General features: G+C 49.1%; 4 protein-coding genes across 4 annotated transcripts; 2 read left to right on the forward strand and 2 right to left on the reverse strand.

The window, feature by feature from the left end:
* Positions 1-2,410: 2,410 nt before the first annotated feature.
* KD926_011452 (aminoglycoside phosphotransferase family protein) lies at positions 2,411-3,371 on the reverse strand (the record flags this gene model as incomplete). Its single annotated transcript, XM_053103735.1, has 2 exons — positions 2,411-2,780; positions 2,878-3,371. 2 exons carry the CDS (start codon positions 3,369-3,371, stop codon positions 2,411-2,413), a joined length of 864 nt encoding a protein of 287 aa, XP_052952910.1.
* Positions 3,372-3,759: 388 nt separating this feature from the next.
* KD926_011453 (uncharacterized protein) lies at positions 3,760-4,652 on the forward strand (the record flags this gene model as incomplete). Its single annotated transcript, XM_053103736.1, has 2 exons — positions 3,760-3,988; positions 4,111-4,652. The coding sequence occupies 2 exons, from the start codon at positions 3,760-3,762 to the stop codon at positions 4,650-4,652; spliced, it is 771 nt and encodes a 256-aa protein (XP_052952911.1).
* Positions 4,653-16,114: 11,462 nt separating this feature from the next.
* Positions 16,115-17,593, forward strand: KD926_011454 (glutathione S-transferase family protein; the record flags this gene model as incomplete). The annotated part of the gene is made up of 3 exons (XM_053103737.1): positions 16,115-16,265; positions 16,356-16,494; positions 16,573-17,593. 3 exons carry the CDS (start codon positions 16,115-16,117, stop codon positions 17,591-17,593), a joined length of 1,311 nt encoding a protein of 436 aa, XP_052952912.1.
* Positions 17,594-20,233: 2,640 nt separating this feature from the next.
* aspf4 (allergen Asp F4) lies at positions 20,234-21,256 on the reverse strand (the record flags this gene model as incomplete). Its single annotated transcript, XM_053103738.1, has 1 exon — positions 20,234-21,256. One exon carries the CDS (start codon positions 21,254-21,256, stop codon positions 20,234-20,236), a length of 1,023 nt encoding a protein of 340 aa, XP_052952913.1.
* Between the last annotated feature and the right edge of the window lie 2,105 nt (positions 21,257-23,361).

Below are 23,361 nucleotides of genomic sequence, written 5' to 3' on the forward strand. Positions count from 1 at the left end.
CATCACTACATGTCAGGCTAGTAGGACTACAGCTTTGAGGCGGATCATGATAAGTTTGGGGGTATTGGCTACGGTGAGGTTTTTTTCAGCCGTGAAGAACGGCTTAGAATATTAGTTCGGCCGAAAGCCGATGTGATGTGAATTGGCCTCTCTCAGCAGCACTCAGAGTGCCACTAGTCCAAATCAGATGCCTAGAGGAAGAACAATTTGTTGTTGGGCCAATAATGAACTCATCTGTGGTGAAGCAATATGGACAATGCTTCAAGCTTTGAAAATTCCAGTAGCGGTGAGTTTTGGTTGTATATTCTTAGTTGCTTTCAAGCTCAATTTGTTGTGGGAGAAGAACGTTGAACTAGGTGGGAGTATTGAAAATGAGGCAAACAACGCGGTTGCTTTAACCTAAGGGTGCTCCACCAAGTTTCGACTGATGGAGAGGAAGGTCATTTTTGATCCGAGAAATCGTCCCATCAGCTTTTCTTCCCTTTTTCTGTTGGAAAGCTTGATCCTGTTCATTTACTTTGCCGTCAACGCCCGCCTCAATTTGAGGACTCAATCAAGGACTACCGCAATCAATAAAGCCTTTCGCCTATAAATATCTCGCGCGATGTCGGGTCCTCTTATAGGAGGGGGAAAATTAGCCAGGTAGGAAAATCAGGGAGAGGACCATCCACTTTTCCATCAATGCCTGCTCAAAACTGACAATTCAATCAGAGACCATCATCATCATCATCAAGCAAGCCCCACACCTATAAATACCTCGTCAGACGTCGGCTCTCCTGGCATTCTCTAGCAAATGACCGTTGCAGGTTTTGTCAGTGAAGGCAGCTCAATTTGTCTCGCTCATAGATTCATTTCCTGACGAGAGATTCAAGTGCCCAGACAGGGAAGGTACGTCTCTTTGCTTTCCATGAGGTCCGTTGGCGAGTGACTGCGTGACGTCTAATCCCCAAAACTCAGAGCATACGGAAGTGTGTTCCGCAGAACAGACGGAGAATGAGAGAATGAGCCTATTCATTCTATATCAGAAGAACTTTCGCTGATTACTAGCTTCGTCGAATGTCTTACCCACAGTGAGATCACACAATATATCCTTCGCAGCAGGAGGCTTTTATTGAAGAACGGAAACGGGGTCTCGCAAGTGATGTAATCGAGATAATGACCTCGCCACGGTGACTGTACTTGCTGAGGAATTCAAAGTAGGACTGAATTTATCTATCTACTGACGAGGCCGGTCTAGGTAATCCGAAGCCATCGAGTCGACGTATATTCCAGAAATCAAAAGACTCTGAACGTCAGCACATCAAAAGGCCAAAGCGTGTTGGTGCTCTTGGTGCCTGAGGCATGAATCAACTCGAGCCAAGGGGGTGAGTAAGCTGGTTGGTAAACATCTGGACGCATTCCGCCCTGACGGGCCACTCCCCTGCGCCAGACAGCGAACCCCCTACTATGTTGACTTCGATTTGCATCATTCGATTATTTGCTGAATAGTGATTTCAACAAGCGATGGAAGAAACAATCGCCGAGCTACGACTTCAGCTTGAGGAGGAGAGACAGGCGCGAGAAGAGGCAGAGCTGCGAGTGCAGCCCAACACACTGTTTCGCCTTCTCGATCGCTATCACAACTCTTTATCTCAAGCGATCCGAGAGCTCTACCTGTTTATCTCTCCTGTGTGTGCCGATATATAGTAACAAGTCCCTTATTTATTATTAGCAGCCCTCCCTAGAAAGAACTTCTTCTGGCTCGACTATAGTAAACATGACTATAACTACATAATCTAGCGCCCCAATAGGGCCTTTATAATCAGGCGTGTGAATACTAGCTAGCAAGCAACAAGTAATAATAAGAAGAACCTTCTTTTATATCTGTTTTTATGAACAACACCTCTTCTATTTAATTTTAAGTCTAATAAGATGGACATAAATACACGCGTGGAGCGGATCTGTCGCGTTCATGCTTAATAGGAATCATTTTATTGGAATGCTTCTATTCGCGAATTCCGGTCACCAGTGGGTTTGTGCTGTGTACCAGGGGATCAGCATGGTTAGGGTATTTTAGACGGTGTAGATGTTGGCTTATCTTATTCTGGGTGAGGATGTTCTAGGTGAGTATCCGCGGTCTATGGTTTTGGGGAAGGGCAGGTTGGAGCGGTTTGGAGCGGCGGCAAGGAGTAAACTATGGGAAGCGCTTAGCGAGCCTGGTTAGACAACAAGCGGTAAATAGACGAGAGGATGGATATTTGATCTAGCTATGCGCGATGAGTGTGGTATGTACGAGGTATTTTTTTTGACCGCAGTCGGCCTGACCGTATGTGCCCATGACCTAAGGGCCAGAATACATGTAAAATTTATAAGGTATATTTTCTATCTACCCACGGCTGTATAGTCCTAATGAGCATCTTCATTCGCATAACTAGATACCCTTGGACAAGACAAACCACAGCCAAGGGTGGTATACTGTCTCATCATCGACCGGGTCCAAAATAGTTGGCAGGTATCTCGTATTCCATTCTTCATCCAAGTCTTCATCAAAATATTCCGGATTCGGCCTGACGCGACGCGCCTTGCAATACTCCCAGTAAGCAGGATACCACCCTGCCTGGCCCCAATCAATGATGGCAGCTACTCCTGGATTCGTCCCGGGCGATAAAAGGATATTTGGGGGCACAAGGTCGTCATGCGTGAAGACCACGGGCACCTCCCCATCAATCTCGATATCGCAGCCATTCTGAAATTTCTGGACGGCGTCTGCACCGTGGAATGGGCCAGCCAAGTCCCGGTGACTGGAAAGAAAGATGTCATTTAGAGGTTGATTATCTAGGCCACCTAAGGGTTACTTTAGCATAGTTCTGCCTAGCTACCGCAATGAATTCAAATCACTTGCCCAAGTAAAGGACTTGATCGGGCTGTTCTAACAATCTCCAGGCCTTGACCATGCCGTTGAGCTCTTTACAGACAGCCTCTCTCTCCTCATCGTTCAAAGCACCCCATCTTTGCTCCAAGGGTTCACCCCTTATCAAAGACATGTAGATAAATACTTGGCCACCGTCTTCGGTCCACCCAAACACCTCAGGAACTGGTACTTTGCCTTTCAACTGCTTGTATACCATATTTTGGGTCTCTGCCTCTGTAACGGTTGTGTCGGCTCCATATTTGACAATCAGGCCCAGCGATGAAAACTTGACAGGCGGGGGTCGGTTGAATCTTGTACCACGGATGTTGCCTGACTCCTCGTTGATGGCTCTCACCTCGGCCGGAGTAGGGAGCGTAGACGCCCGATGCTCCCTGAAAAAGCTAGAGTCGGAAATGGTCCTTGTTATGTTGTGGCTTGAATCGTGGAGGCCGGCCTCGCCTTCAACCCCCTCGGGCGTCATCTTCGAGATAAAACAGGTGAAGCAGGGGTCTCGGCGGTTATAGGAAGACCCAGTCTTCGAGAGTAGCGGAATCGAAGTAGACCGAGAGCCTATCGATTTCTAGTAAAAGGGAGTTCTTGAAACGACAGTAAGGTCCAGAGAAAGAAACATGTTGCCGCCAGACATGCCAGGCAGCGAGGTATAAGCGCTGGCCCGCTGTATCCACAATCAAAAGGGTAATACTCAGTATTCGTAGAATCGAGTTCCGGCGTTGGGAGGCAGAAAAGGCTTGGCAGACGTGGATCCCAGGCCCGTGATATGTCATCATCGCCCATCCTAGACTCGTACTCACTCAACCCATCCTCTCTTAATTCCAGATAAACGAAGCTCCTTTGAATCCCTCCCAAAAATGGCGCCCATCCGGCGCTACCTCCGCATCAGCAAATACACCATCCTCGAATGCCGCATCTACCTCGACAACCCGTCCGACACGCGCTGGCTCCTCGACTCCCGCGACCCCGTACTCCCTCGCATCTTCGCCGCAATCCGACCGCTAGTCGTCCCCAAACTACGCGAAGAGAATGAGAGGCTGATTTTGCGCAAGAAAGGTCATCCTGTCAAGGATGTGATCGCTGAAGGTGGGTACTGCACTGTACATCTATATCTCTACACCCGTGCATGGTTCCCCGACCGCGGCACCTGACACTTTCATTTTACATGGATACGGGAGAAATAGTTGGCTAATTACGTGCATCTGCAGATGAGTTCGAGGTTGCGCTGTTTCTTCGGGAGTCGAGGACGCGTCATTCGCTGTTGACGCGACACAAGGTGTTCGAGGGTCATGGGTCTGGGGTAAACGAGAAGAAGGACAATAATAAGCTCGGAGAGGCAGGGTCGCAGGCAGACAAGGGCATCCTGGTCGAGAGCGAGAGCGAGGACGAGTCAAATTTGCGAAACATTCCACAGGCACGCGCAGATGAAGACGAAGAAGATGGCGGTGGTGAGACGTCAGGGAAGCGGGGACGAAGTGGTTCGTCTGGTGACGAGCTGCGTGCGTCGAAACGGCAGAAAGACCAGGAATGGGCAGACGATGGTGATGGCAATGGCGATGGCGATGACAAGAAGATGCAATTCCGGACCAACTACGAGGGGTTCAACATCTATGGCTGGACGCTGTGTCTGCTGGTCACGCGGAAGGGTGGCAGGTCCAGGCCTGGAGCGACGCCTTCGGAACCTTCGCGGCAGGCTCTCATGGAAGAATGGATGTCTACACAGGCCCAGGGTGATGCGGACGAGGAATGAGCCGAGAATTCGAAAAAGCGAAAAGGGGGGAAAAGAAAAGGGGGCGAATATCGGTGTCACCTGTTGAGTTCAACACAAGCATTGAATGACCCCTGTAGGGTTCGTGTTCCAATCCTGGTCAGGTGGCGCCGGCAATCATCGATCAGTCCAAGACTCTGTCTCAAGAGGCACGACAGGAAAGGAAAGGCCGAAAGGCTCACCATCCGACAGACCAAGACAGCTGGAAACGATGGAACGGCATTCCGGAGATTCCGATCTGCAGACCGAGCGTTGCATGATAGCGTGGACGCGAACCATGTAGATGAACATGGGGTAGAAGGTAGCCTGCGAGCTGAAATCTGTGCACCCATAAGCCTCGAACGGTCACGAACCACACGACACTTGCAGTCTGCAGTCTGCAACCTGCATCCAAGCAACCCAGTCAACCCAGGTTTGGGACAGCGGAACGGTCGCACGACATCCAGCCATAATCTACGCCTTGTTTCACAGGCACAGTGCAGATAATCAAGTGCGAACTTATTTTTTCTCGCACAAAATGGATTCCCGCATATGATGATGAGCCACTAGCAAGAGCAAGAGAGCGAACGCGCCCTTGCTTCTTTCTGGTTCTCTAATCCGAGTCGCGGTTTGAAAAAAAAAAATTATCCGAAACAGCGCCGGAATTTAGGTGTTTCTCGACAAGAACGCTCCGTCCTTAAGATGAAACACATAGTTTTTCCTAGTTGGTTCGGCTGTTTGATTATTATGCTCATGCCTGCCTCGCCGTGTAACATGTTTCCGTGGATCATGTTAAATCAGGTCGAAGGTCCTGACTTTGATTAATGAAGAACAGCCTAGTCCGGTCCAGTAGGCAATGTACATACGGAGTACGGGACAGGAATTCACATTATGCACGCGGTGCTCAATCGAGGTAGTCACTTGACTCTCTGTCTGACTTGTCTCCATGTAGCATGTCCTGTTCACCGTACACCCAAAATCATACGAGAGTGTACCCTCCTTAAATAATGAGTAACGCGACAAACGGAAAAGGGTGGTCCGGGGCGTGAATATACTTATACTCCATCCTGTACAAATTATATAAACTGTAAATCCGACAACAGGACACGGTCCAACCTCGGTGGCAATCCCCAAGCAAAGCAAAGCAAATCGGAGAAAAAGAAAACAAAAAAACCAAGAAAGATCAGCGTTGCGCTTCTCGGCTCGCTGCATGAATACCAAATTAGTCGCGGGACAAAAATATGCAAGTCATAGTTGTAGTCGCCTAATTTATACTTGCTCCATAGTATGGAGGACATATAGTCATATACACCGTACGATATATATTTATACGGTAGTCACTCTGCCAATATGCGGGAGGCGATCAAATGAGAAAAACTCCCCATTTCCAAATAATAACACAACATAAGCATCACCGAGCCACAAGGCAGGACAGTAGTACTTCGTATTATATTTATATCACGAGGTATATGTACATCTGCAAGTATGGGCAGATAGATGTCTCTACGGCATACTCCGTGCAAAGAGTCAATTCAGCTGACTTGACACCTTCACCCGACCATAACCCAACAGCATCTGCAATGCAATGCAATGCAATGCAAATGAAAGCAAAAAGGAAAGACACAGCCTCACCAGTCGCCACAACGGAAATAACAACTACAGACTACAGAATAATATAGAATTATGGATCCTTAAAATTGAAAACAATAATCAAACGTGATTCAGATAAGCCGCTAGTCACCGTACCGAAGTAAGCACGGGAGTGCATATTAAAAATTAAACGGCGCACCCACATAATAAAGAGCTGCTTGTTAATATGAGACGTGGAAGTTTCTATCGCTCTTTTGAGTCTTTTCTTTCTGTGTCACAGACATTTACCACCCCTTGCCTTGTCTTCCCTGCTCCGTTCTCCGTAGCCATGAAGTATGGATAACTAACGGGAGTAATTTAGTCGAGTCTACACTTTAGTTACTACGGAGTAGTACAGAACAGTACAGGATATTGTGCTACATTCTTGAACCTTTTTACGGAGTAGTCTATGCATAATCGCTAACCACTAGAAGAGTAGTCATCTACCCCGTGATGTTGGTTATTGACTGTTGCCCGTTGCCCGTTGACCCTGTCTGCCCGTAAATTAAAATTAAACAATAATATCAATCAAAATATATTACCGATTTTCCGACCCATCAATCTATCCCGTGCTCCCGTGAAAGCCTAAATCGATCGGCCGGAGCATTTTTTTGGTTGGTTTTTGCCATTTCTCCCGCATGATTAAATTAAACGATGCAATTAATCCCGTAGATCCTGAAGCGATCAATAACCCAACAAGTAGTGAAATGCCAGGGAATTCATTTTGATTAATTAAAAGTGGTTAAGGTTCTGCCTGCCCCCAAGGCTTACGCGATATTCCTCCCTACGGCGGGCAGGGTGGATGGAGGAGGAGACAAGTCAGGAGGGTCAGACGCATTCGCACTCCAGGTACGTACCCCGTAGTCAGCAGTAGTCCGTAGGAACTAGAAAGTAGGGAAGCTACCTGCCTACCTGGTGGCTGGTGCCAATTAGTCCGACTACCGAAGACCGCATCATCTCCTAGGAGAGTTAGAGGCTCAGATTCAGAGAAAGCACGGTGCCACCGGCCCCCAAACCCAACCCCGAATTATTGGGACGCTCATCCTGAACCTTAAGTGAGCACATAAGCCTTAGAGGCTAATAAGCCGCACGGTTTGGGGATGCGGCCATGAATGTGTGCGGCATGAGACCGATATATCTCCGCTCTCAGGCGTCTGCACGATGAAGGGAGAGTTCCGTCGCTCAAACTCCGAGGACGACCCGAATCCGAACTGCCGAAGACCGACGGAGTTGGGCTCTACGGGCTGAAAATGGGAACCCCAAAACGGACGATTCCGTCCATCCATTTGATGAAAGAGGAAAGAGGAAAGAATGGGAACTGTGGAGTTGGGTTCGGGGTCTGAATGAGCTTCCTTCAGCCTGCTGCCCTGCTCTGCTTAGCTAGCCTTAGCCGCTTTTCTGACGGAGTCCCGGTAAACGATATTCTCCATCCAGAACATGAAGACTAAGGAACGATCGGAGAAGAGAAACACGTCATGACATCATGAATACCCCGAAATATCTCCCCAAGAAGAAGATTTTCCTGGTTCCTGGCGCAGCTGTGCTTTAAATCGGTTAGTATTTAGCAATAAACGCTCGGCGAGCGAACGAGAGGAGGAGAGAAGAATGAAAGTGTGAGACATTGTCCTCCCCCCAGCCTCCGGACCCAAAGTTGGAGCTTTTTGCGTTCAAAAAGGGATTTGTGGAGCATTGAATCTCCCACGGAGAGTTCTCATTCGGCAATCATCTGAAACAAGCCAGCCTAGAAGACTAAAAATTGTAGATTGGACGGTTCACGCGCTTGTAGGCAACGGACTGGGACAGGTCCTGAAGGGGGGACCCTCTGCCCCCACTGTGACCGCACGAACTCAATTAGCGACTGTTAGGCTAGCGATGCTAGCACAGGTTTGGTGAATTTTTTTTTTGCTCTTCCCCATGAAGGGAGAGGAACCATCTAAACTGGTTATGGAGATGCTGAGGAGCGGTGAACCATGGTTGAGAAAGTTTCTGGAAGGAAGCTATCTTTTTCCTCGGGGTGGAGAAGGATCCGGTTGATCCTTATTTTGCTTCTGGTGGAGGGCATTGGTAAGCATCGAGCGCAAAGTGTCCGATAGGAGATAGATGGCGGTCAAACGCGAGCGTTAAGATGGTTACGGGCAGGAACCATGGAACGTAAGGGAAAAACGGGGTGCAATTGAACTTTCTGCGCATCAGGAATGTGACAAGTAGCCTCAATTAGCTGCAGACCGTTGATCCCGCAGTGTACCGTCGGGGCACGTGAAGTGACTAGGCGCCCAAGGCGGGAGATTAGTAAGAACTGACTCTTCCTAGGATGATTTGACTGCTGACAAGGAAGACTTGGCAGTTGGCATGTTAGGGCTCTCTAGTCGCTTGCGAAGGATGCCCTGGTTGGGAACATCAGCAGCAGCCTTGTCGACTTGATGATGATGAAGCATTGATTGGATGGCTCCTCAGCCGGATCCAATTCCAATCTCTTGTCCACAGTTAGCACTTTGCACTTGGCACTTTACGGGTAACTCCGTAGCACTCTTAGCCCTGAGCAAGTTAGCCAGGAACCGCCGTCAACCGGAGTACTGCGCACCTACACCGTAGGGCAGCTAAAGAGTAGAGCGGAGAGTCAGAAAACAAGCTACCGGTCTACCCCCAGCAATTCCCATCATGATAATTGGCAATCGCCCTCCGGAGATGCTAATGCTATTGACTAATTCCTTTACCGAATGTAAGTCGCTCAACCAAGAGCAACCAACAGTGGAGATCTCATTTCACGGCGAGCCCCACCCGCTTAGGGCTCTTTTTTTTTCTGTGCCCTTCGGCATAGCCTTCTCCCCTTCTTGCCATGTGTTTCTTTCCACCGATTTGCGATGGAAACCAATCGAGAGCATGTGATAGGACCGAGGTAGATGTTCCTGTACTCCATAAACCACCGAGAATCCGTGGTAGAACCATCCAGGAACTATCCCATGATTTCATCAGGTACAACCGTAACGGGGTGATGTCAGGCTTCCGTCAACCTGTCGCTCTTACTCCGTAGTATGGCCCGTACCTGCATCTTGAAAAATGCCGGGCTAGAGACACTAAGTCACTAAGCAGGACCGGAGGAATTCCTGGCGCTCCAGGGAAGTTGGCGGCGGCGAGACTAACGCGGCGGGTGGCAAATCGGTTTAATGAAAGTCTGGGAGAGACGAGATGAAAACGCACATCACTGGATCTACGGAAGGACGGATGCTCGATGAGTTGATGCGGTCGGCTAGTGACGTGCAGGATCAACCCTCGTCTTTTCCCGTCTTTGTCGCCTGGCGGCCACTTTTCAGGCCACTTTTCATCTGCAGAAGATCCATCCGTCTTGTACACCGCACGGCTTGGCCACAGTCACACGGCGGGTACGATAGCAGGGTTCATTGAGCAATGAGCATCCAGGTCAGCGGCCAGGATACTCGGCGAACGAGTCCACGGAAGAAATGGAATTGACATCCGTGTCGGAGGAGTGTTGCATTGCATTATGCAGAGACGCCGCGACAGGGGGGGGATTTCAAAAAAAAAAAAAATTGGTACTCCATAGGGTTCCCTGAATGCACCTGATCATAATGAGGACGTTTATAATGAGGTAGAGAGAAGCATAATTCCCGTATCGCAGTGTGGAATACGGAGTACGGAGTCCTTCGTACGAAGGTCGAATACTCCGGAGGGGAGAATTGTGGAGAGAATGAAGGCTACTACCAAGTAAGGGATGCCAGCAATAATAATGATGATAATATCATAATCATGAAGATAATATTAAATTTCAACATTGAACCTTGGAAGAATGACAGGTCAAACCATCGACAGAGCCCGGAGAAACCTTGCCAACGGGTCAACCGTCAACCGAACCAAGAGAAGCTGAAAGGGCAAAGCTGAAAAAGTCAGGACGGGAGTACGGGTGAACAAAAGTAAAAAGATTCCAAATATAACCCAAGCCGAACAATGATGATAAAGAAGAAGACGACGAAGAACAAAGAAAAGAAATTAATGCCGGGTAGATTGGTCGAATCAGACGGGTCGCAGCCGCCGCTGAGGAAGTCCCTTCAGTAAAGAGAGGTGCCACCGTACCAGGTACAGGCAGTCAGGCACTCCCGTCCCGTCGAGTCCCGTACGAACTCCGCAGTATCGCCTCAATCTACCTCGATCGGTTGGTCAACCCCTGAAACCACGCCGTAAGATACGGTTTTCAAGCTGAAACGACCTGTCATAGTTACCCCTACCGCCTGACACAACCTTGACCTTCTTTACCCCTGACGCTCAACTTGCAAGTCCGGGATCTGACTTGCCTTGAACTTCTGGGCATTTTTGCCCCCTCCTTATTTTTTTCCTTTTTTTTTTTTGTTTATTTTATTTTTTCTGTGTCTTCCATGGTTTTTACTTTTTTTCTTGGTGGTGGACATACACCGAAGTATGTGTTCATGTGTGCGTGTCTCCGTCTCCGTCTCCCCCCCCCTTCAAGCCTTTCCCCTCCCTTCCTTTCCCGGCTTTCCCTGCCCTGGAACTTCGCGGATGTGGTGGCTTGGATCAGGTCCCGACATTCTGGCTGAGACTAGGATCTCCTTCCTGCGACGTGATGAATCACCACCCGATCCTCAGCGTTTCAGGCAACCAAGCCCCAACCGTTTTGAGAAGCCGCCGCGAATTAGATAGAATCCCCAAGAAGTGAGGGGGCTCATGAAAAAGAAAAAAACAACGAATGCCAGCTTGGATCATCCCTTAGCATTTCCGATTCCATTCCTTCTTCCCCTCCTTTCCTGCCTCAAGGATCTACGAACTGGCACGTGTCTGCATGAATTCGCTAGTCTTTCAGCCCGTAAGCCTATGAGACTTGCCCGATGTCTTGCTTTCGGACCTATAGAATGTCGCCGGATAAGATTCACCCATCAGATTGAGTCATCACTCTACGCAGATGGATTGGAGTCGGCTTTCCAAGGCGTCATCAGAGTTGGTATCGCCGTCTTTACGTAATGCCGAGTAAGATTCCACGTTGTTGAAAGATACGGGGTGACGGGTTACTCCTCCGAGCTAAGAGAAAAAAAAAATACTATTCTGATATTATCATGATTAAAAATAATTACAGGTACGGAGTAAGAAACACAGAAGAAGAATGGAAAACAAAGAAAAGGGAAAATTAAACACCGATAGACGGGTGGGTCCGATTCCTCCGGAATACTGGGTAGGAAATTTTTTTTTTGTTTCCTTCGTCTATTTTCCTCTTTCATCCTCAATCCGCTCTGCCTCTCGCACCTTGGCCCTTGAGTCTTCCATGGAATTAACCATAATCTCCCGGTATTAATTCTGGTGGAACTTCTCCGTCAACCACAAATAAGGGGCAGAGACAACCCTCCCTCCCCAGAAGACAAGGCAACAAGTGGGACGGGAGGAGCTTCTAGAAATTTTCCTTCGAATTGCCTGTTGGGGCAGGCCGTACGCCCATATGGCAGCCCACTGGGTGCAACTAAATCCGTTAGTCGTATTATCTGACGTAGTTCGTTTCCCTCTGTCCGTTGTGGAGCTGAGCTCCTGTTCACGACAGGGGTGTGTCCTTAATATTCTTTTTTATTGTTAATTTGATTTTTTGATTTTCTTTTTTTCCTTTTTTTTTTTTTTTTTTTTTTTTTTTTTTAAAAAAAAAAAATCAATAATCCTTTTTGTCAATCATCCTGGTCACCATAATAATAAGAGATAAAATAAAAATAAAAATAAAAAAGGCGTGGATCAGGACATCATATATTAAGCACCGTCTGACCTCGTCTTTTGGGTTTCTTTCTTCTCTCTTTTAATCTTCAAATCCAAAGACTTTGAGAACTTTCCACGTTACCTACAAGTGACCACATCTGCGCATCAACACGCCTTCATCCATCCACTACTCGACACTAAACCACCCAACCAACCAAACACCACACAACCTCACAACTCAACATGCCTTCCATCGGTGGCTCTACTTCGCAATTCCCTCCCTGCCCGGGACCTCCTCCCAAGGGCCCTCTCCCTCCTCTCCCCAAGTAAATTACTCTCGAGTAATCTTGGACTTTCTGATGAGATTGACGACCGGCGAACTCGAGCGGTTCCTTGAACCGTGAGCCAACATCGACACAAACCGACTCGAGACGCCTCATGAGATGGAGTTGCATTCTTCAAGCATGGATACCACGATTTCGTTTTCGAGATTTTGCAAATCTGCAAATCGGCATTTTACCACTGGATTTGACTACTGGATTTCTTGATCGCTTTTCTTCTTTTTCTGAACTACATTATATCCTTTTATTCAGCCTTTTTCGATCATATTTCGGTTTTATCTTTTCTATTCTCTTCACCCCAATCATCCTGCGCAGTGATCTTCATCGCGGGTGTTTTTCTTCTCTTCTCACCATTCGATTCTCCGAACAAGCGCTGGCGCATTGTTCCCTCAATTTTGCGATAATGCTTTGACCTTGCGACATCCAAAGAATCCCGCCAACCTGGGACTCATCCGCCCAAGGCTTACCTCCGATCCGATACAAGCGACGAGTATGATATCAAACAATACCGTCGCCGAATCAAAACCCGCTTGGGCACAAACAACGTCCCCACCTTAGCTCGGTCCATCGTCATCACTTATCATCTCTTACGACGACCGTTTCCCAAGGACTCGGACGGAGCCTTGTCAGCATTCCTTGGATGTGCAAACCCCGCATGGAAAGCAACACGGCTGTTGGCGAAACCACAAGGTCGACCAACCAGGGTATTCGATTCCCTTCATCCCACGAGGCTTGGATCGCGCGATCGTCGGATGTCAAAGCGTTACGGGAATATGATATTTTCTTTTTTCCCCTTTCTATTTTCCCTTTTTGACCAGGAGCTTATTTAATCATTGGGGTTGTTTTTTTGTTTGGTTTGAGTGTCCGTGTCTCAAGCCTGTACTATTTTTTTTCTTATCTTTTTTTTTTTTTTTTTTTTAATCTGAAGCAACGGCATGTACAATAGACTTAATATACCCAACAGCAGCAGCAACCGCACCAGCATACGGCATTCTTTTATTCAATTTGAATCTGAACTATTTGACCAAGAGTCAATCTTTTATCAAGACATTCTCCATTCCAAAACTGATTTCAAAATCTTTCTAAGTAGAGTACATACATACCTAGCTGCTAATCTGCTTACTGAGTACGACGTAGTTAGGAAGGTAGTTTATCCCGCTCCCCGCACTTCACTTCGTAATCCATTCGATCCTTTTTTTTCTTTGCTTTTCTTTCCCCCCTTAAGATAATATCAATTACCAAAAAGAAAAAGAAAATAATTAATAAAAATAAACCAGTGCATAAAACTGTCTCACGATGACCGCATGGTGCGCATCATGATGTGACGGCACCGCAACGCTAAGCGCTCGGCCGATGAGACTTGACAGGGGTGGGGGAGGAGAAGGGGTAAGAGTAACCTGAGTGGCATTCGATAGCGTGATTCCTTTCCCTGCTTTGCCATGACTTTTACCTGCGCCTGCGCCTACTTCCGGTTGATCCTTGAAGATTCGACATTGAATAATATTGAATAATATTGAATAATATTGAATATTGGAATATTCGGGTCGTATGTTACCTGCCCTGCCTATCTACGGAGAACCACTTAGGTACATAATTACTTCTCTGTGAGATAATCATGACGGGTAGGCATGTTTTGCATTGAGGGTGCTTGTTGCGGGGGGAGGGGTTGAGTTATTTTTTTTTTTCTTCTCTTAAAACAAGAAATTTGTATTTGTACTGTTCGAAGGGGATCGGTCGTATGTTGTATCCTACAGTAGTTAAACATCGGGCTCTACCTACCGTGATGTGTAGATGGGGGTAAGTATGTGGAGTGTTCTGTGTACACAGTACGAAGTATGTCAGTCCTACGCCGCCTGGCTGCAAGGTAGGTAGATACCCTTCATGATCCAATGTAGATACCCAGGAAGGGTGATTTGCCCTGCCCTGCCTGCCCTGCCCTGCCTGCCCTGCCTTGTCCTCCCCTGCTTACTTACAGAACCTAGTTAATACTCCGTGCGGAAAATAGAATGCCATGAGGATTGAGGATTCAGTCCATGCGGTACAGCCTTAAGCTATCCAACCAATTAACATGAACTAGCTAGGTAGCTACCTATATTATCTGTGCGTAAGATGACGAGACCAACGGTTGCGGTATGCACGGAATTTTGCATTATTGGGCTATGCCATTGTCTAATTATGAGTAATGACTAGTTAGTTAGTAGGGGCCTGCGCCTCGGGCTGGGAATTTGGCTACCTGGTTTAGGTATGTATGTGCCCACGCTGTAGTCGGCTAGTGAGTCGGTCAGTCGAAGCGATTTGACGATGACTCGGTAGGTACGTACAGGCAGGGAAGGCGTCGGCTGATGGTGCATTAGCTTTACGGAGTAGACTGTGGAAGTATCAGCATTCAGCTCCCATCTTGCTCATCGCATCGCCCCGCCCCGCTTGTGTGTGTGTGTATGGAATATGTGCGTGTGTCTGTCTTTCTCTGACTAGGCAAGGGGTTGGACAGTAGTCTAGTATGGAATATTCACTGATAGCGAACACTACTTATCTAACTACGTGCTGACGGCTGAGGGAGCATGCACCTTGCCATGCAGTGCAGTAGAACATGCACGCCACAAACGGAGTACGGAGTCCTGTTTCTGAGTCTGACGAGGATAGTACAGTAGTAGACCCTGCCTGGCATGGCTGCCAAACAAAGCCAGTCGAGTAATCTCGGATACGAGGACCCGGGCCTGCGGAGGAGACAAACCCTCCCAATTAACTAGTTAATGGTAACTCGATGGACAGGAAGTTGGAAGGTCAGGTCCATCGGCGGGAGTCCGATCGCAGGTCAAATGACCCGCGGCACGGGAGACCAAGGTTCTTAGTTCGCCCGTTAGCGCGGGCGTACCTGAAGCTGGTCAGCCTTCGGAGTCAGACCACTTGCCATGTGCGGAGATGGATGGTCGCCGTTTCTTCTTTTCCGTGGGTTTCTTCTGTTTTTGCCTTCTGACGGGGCGTTTTCTCGCTTACTGGTGAGGATGGGGTCGTTGATTGGTTGAGACATACATACATGACTAGGTTGCCTCGGGCTGTCTTGCGGCGCAGGAAGTCAGTCAGTCATTCAACATTCTCTGGGTACTCCACCGTACGGAGTAAAGATAGCATTGCCGCTACCCACTGCCCGAGAAAGGCTCCGTGCAGATTGCGGAAACAGGAAGAAACTAGAAAAGGGGAACTGTGAATCCTGATCAAGATCTCTGACCTTCCGGCTAAGTACCTGGTCTGACTGTCTGCGTAGAGGAATGCGGTATTTTGGTCCAATTGCGCTAAGTAGAGTATCTGCCTGTTCGGGCTAATCTTGAGGCTCGTCTTGTCGAAAAGTGAGGCGATAAGACCCGGGAAAATCAAGACATCTGAGCACCCATCTCCCTCTTCTAAGGTAGATTAAGTTTCGTGTTTGACGGAGGTGCTTCGTTGGCCATGAGGGGTCAGAGACAAGAGACAACCTAAGAGACAGACATCTGACGGGCATTACGGCGTATGGAAGCATAATTCCCTCAGGGGATCGGGTCATGCATCTGTTCAACCACACAGACAGCGTATCATGTTTATCAATTAGGGGACGACAGGGAATGACGCATGAAACGATGCCTGTCAGTCAGTGTCGGCGACCTCTTGGGGAAGGTGGAGATCCCTGCCTGCCTGACTGCCTGGCTGCCTCAGGACAGGCACAAGGCAGCGGCCCGGCGACATCCACGTGACGCGCATCGGTGAACCCCAACTTTCTCTCGACCACCGACCTGCCCCGACCAAACGCCGGGAAAAAGAAAAATGGTTCTGGAGCTCCATGTCTGGGGTCCTGCCTTCTCGCTGCCCTCCATCGATGCGCAATGTCTCGCGGCGATAGCCTATCTCTCGCAGACCGTCCCCAGGGAGGCCTGGGTGCTGGTCGCAAGCAGTGATCCGACCGTGTCCCCGACCTGTATGTTTTGACCCCAGTCCGGCACAACACTCCGCGTTTGGGGAGATTTGGAATTGAATGGCTGTCTGAGATTGATTGTTCCTGCTGCAGGCGAACTCCCCGCTCTCAAAAATGGAACGACATGGGTCAGCAAGTTCCGCAATATCGTGGATTATCTGCGCCAATACTCGAATGGCGACTGGGATCTGGACGGGGATCTGAGCGGGCTGGAAAAGGCGGACAACATCGCGTGCGTCTGCTCCTATTATCCAAGTCTTTGAAACCGACCATTCAGAGCAAGTTATGCTGACTAGAAAAATCAAAACAGATTCTCCTCATTCGTCGAATCCCGCGGCCAATCCCTCATCGACCTCTCCCTCTACGTCACCAGCCGAAACTACTACAACCACACCTCCCCCGCCTACGGCTCCATCCTCCAATGGCCCAACCAATGGATCCTCCCGCCTAAGCTGCACGCCGCCGCAAAGATCCGAACAGACCACTTGGGCCTCTCCTCGCTGGACCTGGACGCCATCGAGGAGCAGCGCAAACGCGACCACTCGGCGGCGGTCGCGGCCGGCCAGATCCCGCCGAACTTCATCCAGCGGCCGCGCGACACAGTCACGGGACTACTCGGCAAGACGGCGCAGCAGAACCAGTTCAAGCTGGAGGCGCTGACGGCCGAGTTCTTCGACGCCCTAGAGGAGATCCTCGGCGCGAAGAGCTACCTCCTGGCCGACGAGGCCGCCACCAGCCTGGACTGTCTGGCCCTCGGGTATCTGAGCCTGGCGCTGGTACCGGACCTCACGCACACGTGGCTCCGCGATGCCATGGTCGCCAAGGCGCCGCGGTTGACCGCCTACACGGAGCGATTGCGACGCAGCTGTTACGGACTGGGGGCGCCAGCACCAGCACCAGCACACGAGGGATCGACCGAGAGGCCAGAGCCGGGGTCCACCGTCCTACCGTGGCAAGCATCCGAGCGCCCCCGGCTGACCACCGTCGGCGCGACGCTATGGAATGCGCTGGCCGACGCCACGCCGATCTGGCGGGACATGCGCGCCTCGACGCGATTACGGGAGGCGGCGGAGTCGTCGGACTCGGGGCTCTCGAACACCGAGAGCAAGGCTCTGTCGCTGGTGGCGATCGGCCGGAGGAAGGATTTGCTCGTGTCCGTGGCGGCCGTGGTGGGTGGATTCGCGGCGCTAGCGGCGTACGTGGTTCACCAGGGGATTTTCACATTTGAACAGAACGGGGAAGAGGGGGAGGAGGAGGAAGGGCTAGGCGAGCAATACGAGATTCCGGGGGCTTTTCAGGCGGAGGATCTGTTGTCGTCGTTGCAGATATGAGTGCTGCTGAGTAGATGTTCTGCACTAGCAGCTACTAACTAGCTAGCTAGTAACTAGATAGTTGGACCAGTTGTATGTATTTTTAGTCACATGGGAAGAGAGCAAGGTATCTATCTATCTATTAATCTTACTCAGTCATCCTGTTCTTTGCTTTTTGTAAACGAGATTCATTAGGAACTAGCCCCTCTGGCTGCATCTACCTACATCACATTTACAGTAGACAGTAGACTAGACCCCATAGTCATACATAGCATGGAGCAGGGGACCACCCGAGTCAGCAAATCTATAAACTCAATTAGAACTAAAAGTAAACACTAACCAACCACCACAGGGTGTAAGCCACCATAAGCATGTCCGCGCCCAGCTCAATGCCAAAATGCACATCATACAACCGTAAGACCTAACTCCCTTAGGAGCAGTAACTAACTACTATAGAGCCATGCATGAACCATGAACCGTGAACCAGGAAGCGAATCCTAGTATCTACACACATGCATTCATGCATTCATATTTCATATACAGGTGCTTAGAGGACATAGACATACACTTATTTTTTTTTTTCTTTTTTCTATTTTTACCTCGTATACAGGGTAGATAGAAGTAAACACTAAGCACTAAGTATGCAGAGGTAGGTATGTACGGAAATAGATCCCACGTTTCTTTCGTGAACATGGATATGCACGGGGCATATACTTGCTAACTACTCCGTAGCTAGCTAGGAAATTATTTATCTTGTCGTGTCGTGTCTCATCTCATCTCAGGTATCTATCTATCTATCTCACATCATCATCATACCTAACTAACGAACTAACTAGCTAGCTACAACTTCGTGTTAAGGTAAGTGCAGAACTACTGTACATACATCATATTGTACAGTAATTGACTACCTTACTGAGAGAAGAAAGAAAGAGTCTTGGTTATGACTAGACTCAGCTAGGAGTGAATACTTCGTATAGAAGTATGATAAATCGAATATACTTGAGCTTGTTTTACATAACTACCATGTATAGATGGAGGATTCTTGATTAAATAGTTGGATACGTCTAGTTGATTTCAATTGAGAATTGATTGATAGATCCAATTGCGCTGCTATCCGGATACATCTTTTGTAGGAGTAGTTAACTAGGCCAAATATAGTTACTTAAGACTACAATCGAAACAACACACCCCAAAAGAAAGAAAGAAAGACAGAAAAAACAAGGAATCAATTGCCAAAAATAAAAGCTGAAGGCCTCCCTCCCTCCCGAGGGGACTTCAACGCCCACAAGCCTGCACAGTACACACTGAATCATGAATAAAAATGGTGAATAATGAATACGAACCCTAGCCTACCTACCTACCTACAACAACAGTATCTTACTCGGCAAATGAAGTAGAAAATACTCCGTACTCCGAAGCCAAGCCAAAGCGTCAGGCCTACCTTACCTACACAAGACCCCAATCAAGATCAAGACCCCGAAAAGAAAAAACAAAAACCCAAGTAGTATGTACGAGCTACCCTGTAAAATAAAACCCCAACCCAAACAGTTGAAAAGAGAGCAGAGCAGGGGAAAAAAACAACTACCACCTCCTGAAACACGCCACTCCACGAGGGCCCTAGAAATTAGACCAGGAACACCCGAGTCCATCCAACCAACCATCCCAGTCCCAGTTCCCAGTTCAAATTGGTCTATAAATATTTTTGAATTTCCGGCCCGAGGGGGCCGAGGAGGGCACTTACCTGGTCGCCTAAGTATATTTAGCCAGTAGTACTTATTACTATTGGCTTTGTATTAAGGGTTGGGGTTCCTTGGTCTAGGGGGAGGGGAGGCTTGGTCTTTGTTCTTTGTGGTCTGATCATGATGTGTACGTACAGATAATCAACTAGACGAGATGAATAGTAATAACGGGAATTAGAAAAAAAAAATGAAAATGAAAATGAAATATGCAAAGAGAAACAAAAGGGGAAATAGTTGAAAATTAAGTTGTGACTGCACTACTGTTGAATTCAGGTTTAGTACGGAATATTAAAGTGAAATCAAGAGTGCCCCTGGGTACTGTTCCTAGAACCTATCAATTATTGTATCTACTCGATTCAGTCCACGGGTATTGTTAACAATGGTTATGCAGATGGCAAAATGTACAAGACAAAAGCATAAATCAAGGCAAAGTCTATTGGATGTAACCGAGCCCCTATTGAGTTTCTTTCTTCGTGGCAAATGAGTACCCAGGAGAGTAAGGAGATGGTAAATACACTCGTTAATAGACTATTATGTACAGTACATGCAATTCTCGTGGATTGGATTGAGATGGTTGCCGTTGTAACGAAAATCTGGTTTCGGTGCATTGCATCTGCAGGAGAGATAGGATGAGAAGGGCGATGGACAATCGAATTGATGTGCAGATGCAGAGGCAGGTTTGATGTTTTCAACGCTCGTTACGCCGACTCCCTTATCCAACTCTCTGACCAAATTTTCATGTTGTTTCCAAGAGTCAAAGAAATAAACCAAGGAAAAGCAATAAAAACAAATACAATTTAACCATGGAAATCCGTAATCAAGAAAGAAAGTATTTATTTCAAAGGTAGTAAAAGAAAAAGCCGGAAATAGGTATAAAGAAATGAAGATCCACAGAGAAAAAGAAGAAAGAAAACAAAGACGTTTACTCAAAGTCAATGTTGACGTGGAGACGGACACCGTCGTTGCCCTTGTAGTTACCACCAATGCCATCAACACCCTCCTCGGCAGCGGTGTAGGCGTTGATCACGTTCTTGGCCAGGTTGCTGATGCTGGAGCAGCCCTGGTCGGAGTGCTGGCAGATCTTCATACCCTGGACATCCTGGTTGGCGTTCTGGGCCTGGATGGCCGAGACGTCCCAGCCGGACCAGGTGTGGCCGTCGGGCAGGTCACGGCTGTTCTTGCTGTTACCGAAGTCGAATTCACCCCAGGTGCAGGAGTATCCGCCGTATTGGTCGGTGGGAAGCTTGGTGCCCTTGGCGGCACCCCAGCTACCCTGGGAGTCGCCGTCGAAGGCAATGTACTTGGTCTCACCGGCGTCGACGGACACGGTGAGGGCGGAGTTGCCGTACCATCCGTTGATGCCACCGTCGGGGCCGATCTTGTTCCAGAAGACCATGGTCCAGGGGTCCTTCTCGCTACCGTGCACAGCAATCACGTAGCGGTAGTTGCAGGCGTTGGACTCGGACACCTCCTTGATGTTGCTACCCCAGGGGGAGCCGACGTTGCCCTTGTACTGGACGTAGTCCTGGTCGTTGTCGATGGTGCTGTCGCCGAAGCCGTCGCGAGAGAAGTCACCGGATGGGTTGTCGTACCAGTTCTGGCAGCTTCCGCCAGCGGGAGCAGAGGAAGAGGAGGACGAGGCAGTTCCGCTGGGGGAGACGGACTGGCTGGCGGTGGGGACGGCATTGACGGTCACGACCTGGGTAGCACCGCCCTCGGCCTGGAAAGCCGGGGTGGCCTCGGGAGCAGCGGTGGTGGCGGCAGCGCCGCCGGACCACTCGTTGGTCCAGGAGACCATCTTGCCGTCCATCTCGACCTTGACGATGTCACCGACGTCACGCTTCTCAGCGGGGTGAGCATGGCGACGCTCGTGGCCGTGCAGACGAGCAGCGGCAGTGCCGGCGGACAGAGCCGAGAGAAGAAGAATCGAATCCTTGAGCTGCATTGTGGAGATTGAAGAGAGGATTGGGGATCGATAGTATCAGATAGAGAGTAATCACAAAAGGCGGGGGTATCACGCGGTGGATGGAAGAAAGATCAACAGAAATCAAAGACCCTCGGGAAACGCGAGAAACAAATCAAGCAATGAATGTCTTGTTGAATGAATGACTTGAGCAGTTGCTCCGCGATTGAAGGAGAGAAGTGCGAACCCTGAGGGGGAAGTGTAAGAGAAGGATAGAGAAGAAGAAAAGGAAGAGAGAGAGAGAGAGAGAGAGAGAAAGAGAGGGCAACCGGGGGGCAGGGCGTAATAATAATAAATCCCAAAACCCATAGTCACCGTGCGACTTGGGCGGACCGAATTTAATTAAATGAAAAGGGGGCCGATCAGGGGAAGTGCAGCTCGTTGGCCGCAGCGATTGGCGCGCGGAGAGAAACGGTTCCTGAGCTTACCGCTAGTGTGTCCTTTCCGGGCTGGGATTGGCCACCTCGAGAGTTTTGGCCCCGCTGCAGGCTGCGATCGAGACTTTCCAGACCCAACACTCCCGTGGTACCGTACGGTCAGAACGGTACCGTACCCGCCGAGTACCTGACCGTCATTGCAGAAGTTCCTCAGGGTTACTCCCTACTAACCGAAGGTAGGTACTCTTGCTGTTAACCGAGAGGGAATCATGTAAGGCACTCAAATTAACTACCGTGAGCATCGCGATGCTTCCGGTTGGGTTTTTAACGAGCATCAGCTGCGTTGGATCAATCAGAGTCGATCCATTCCGATTGTCGAGATTAGATGCATGACATGGAATGCTGCCCGATGCGAGGAATTGGACCCGAGATATCAGCCAGAGATTAAGATCCGACTGTCTAATACTCTACAGAGTATACTCATCCAGACTTCAGAGTTGTTCTGTGGATAGTTGATAATAGATAATAGATACGTCACTGCCAGCGTGGTGAACCGGTGATTCATCTAGACTCAGATCAGCCCGTCAGGCAATGCTGAATGCTCCGTCCGTTGAGCACACGGACAACCGGTGGCCACGTCAAGTCGACCCACGTGAACCGGGCACCGTCAAATCTGCGGACATCACTGCAAAATGCAAATTGATTGTGTCCTCCGTCATCCGGGAAGCAATTCAGCATGTTGAAACTTAAATCACACCGACTGACCGACAACTGCGAACTGCCAAGCGAGATCATTTCCTCGGGGCAAAAAACGTACCTGCAGTAGCCCTGCCGGTCCTCTGCTCCCGATACATACCAACTGTTGGTTTCGCCTGTACATATGTAGGTACTGTGTATGAACACTGGGCGTACCTGACGGTCCTTACCGCGTCGTTCAGGGAGCCCCTTTACTCTTCAGGTACGCTGCGGTCCCTGGAAATCCCCGATTCAGGGTCATCGGGGACGCCATTCTTAGCCCTTCGACGCGAGATGAAAATTCCAAGGCTCATTCTCTAGGAGACTAGGAGTACTTTGTAGGTAAGTTCTGTACTTTGGGACCCGTCGAGAGGTCCAGCCAGTCGGCCGTGGGTCTGGAACGAAAAACATTCAAGACTCGAGAGTAAAAAATACCCACTCTGGATCCCCTCTCCCTTTCTTTCCAGTTTCCATCTCCCCGTGCCCCCCGTCGAATCCACCCTCGCCACCGCAGAGACAGAAAACGTGAATCTTGATCACGGCGACGGCCGAGGGTTGCCCTCGGTAACCGACGCGGCGATAACCGGTCCAGAAGGAGGACCATCCATGCAGGAGTCGCTCTTCTGAACCGCCTACAGTACACTCTGCAGTAAGCATTCTGTAACCTTACGGCGTAGTAGACTCGCTAACCGCTGGTCCAAATAAATAAACATGCGATCCTTGGGGCGGCGAGCCACGGTTATGGCCCGGAACCACTCTTCTGCACACTAGGGTAACCTCCTGATTAATATTACGTCGTGTTTGAGTTGGCCTGAATTTGAGCCTTACTCAGTACTCAGTACTCTACGCTGTACACCTTCACATCGTGCCCTGCTACGAGCACTAGGGTGTAGAGAAATCTACGGATACTGAGAGGAAATCTCTCAGCCTAGACCGGACGGGCCGGGACTCGTAAGCTGCCTTGGTCGACTGGAC

The sequence above is a fragment of the Aspergillus affinis genome, assembly GCF_023601865.1.
Source record: "Aspergillus affinis strain CMG 70 chromosome Unknown NODE_96_length_144280_cov_85_325291, whole genome shotgun sequence".
NCBI lineage: Eukaryota > Fungi > Ascomycota > Eurotiomycetes > Eurotiales > Aspergillaceae > Aspergillus > Aspergillus affinis.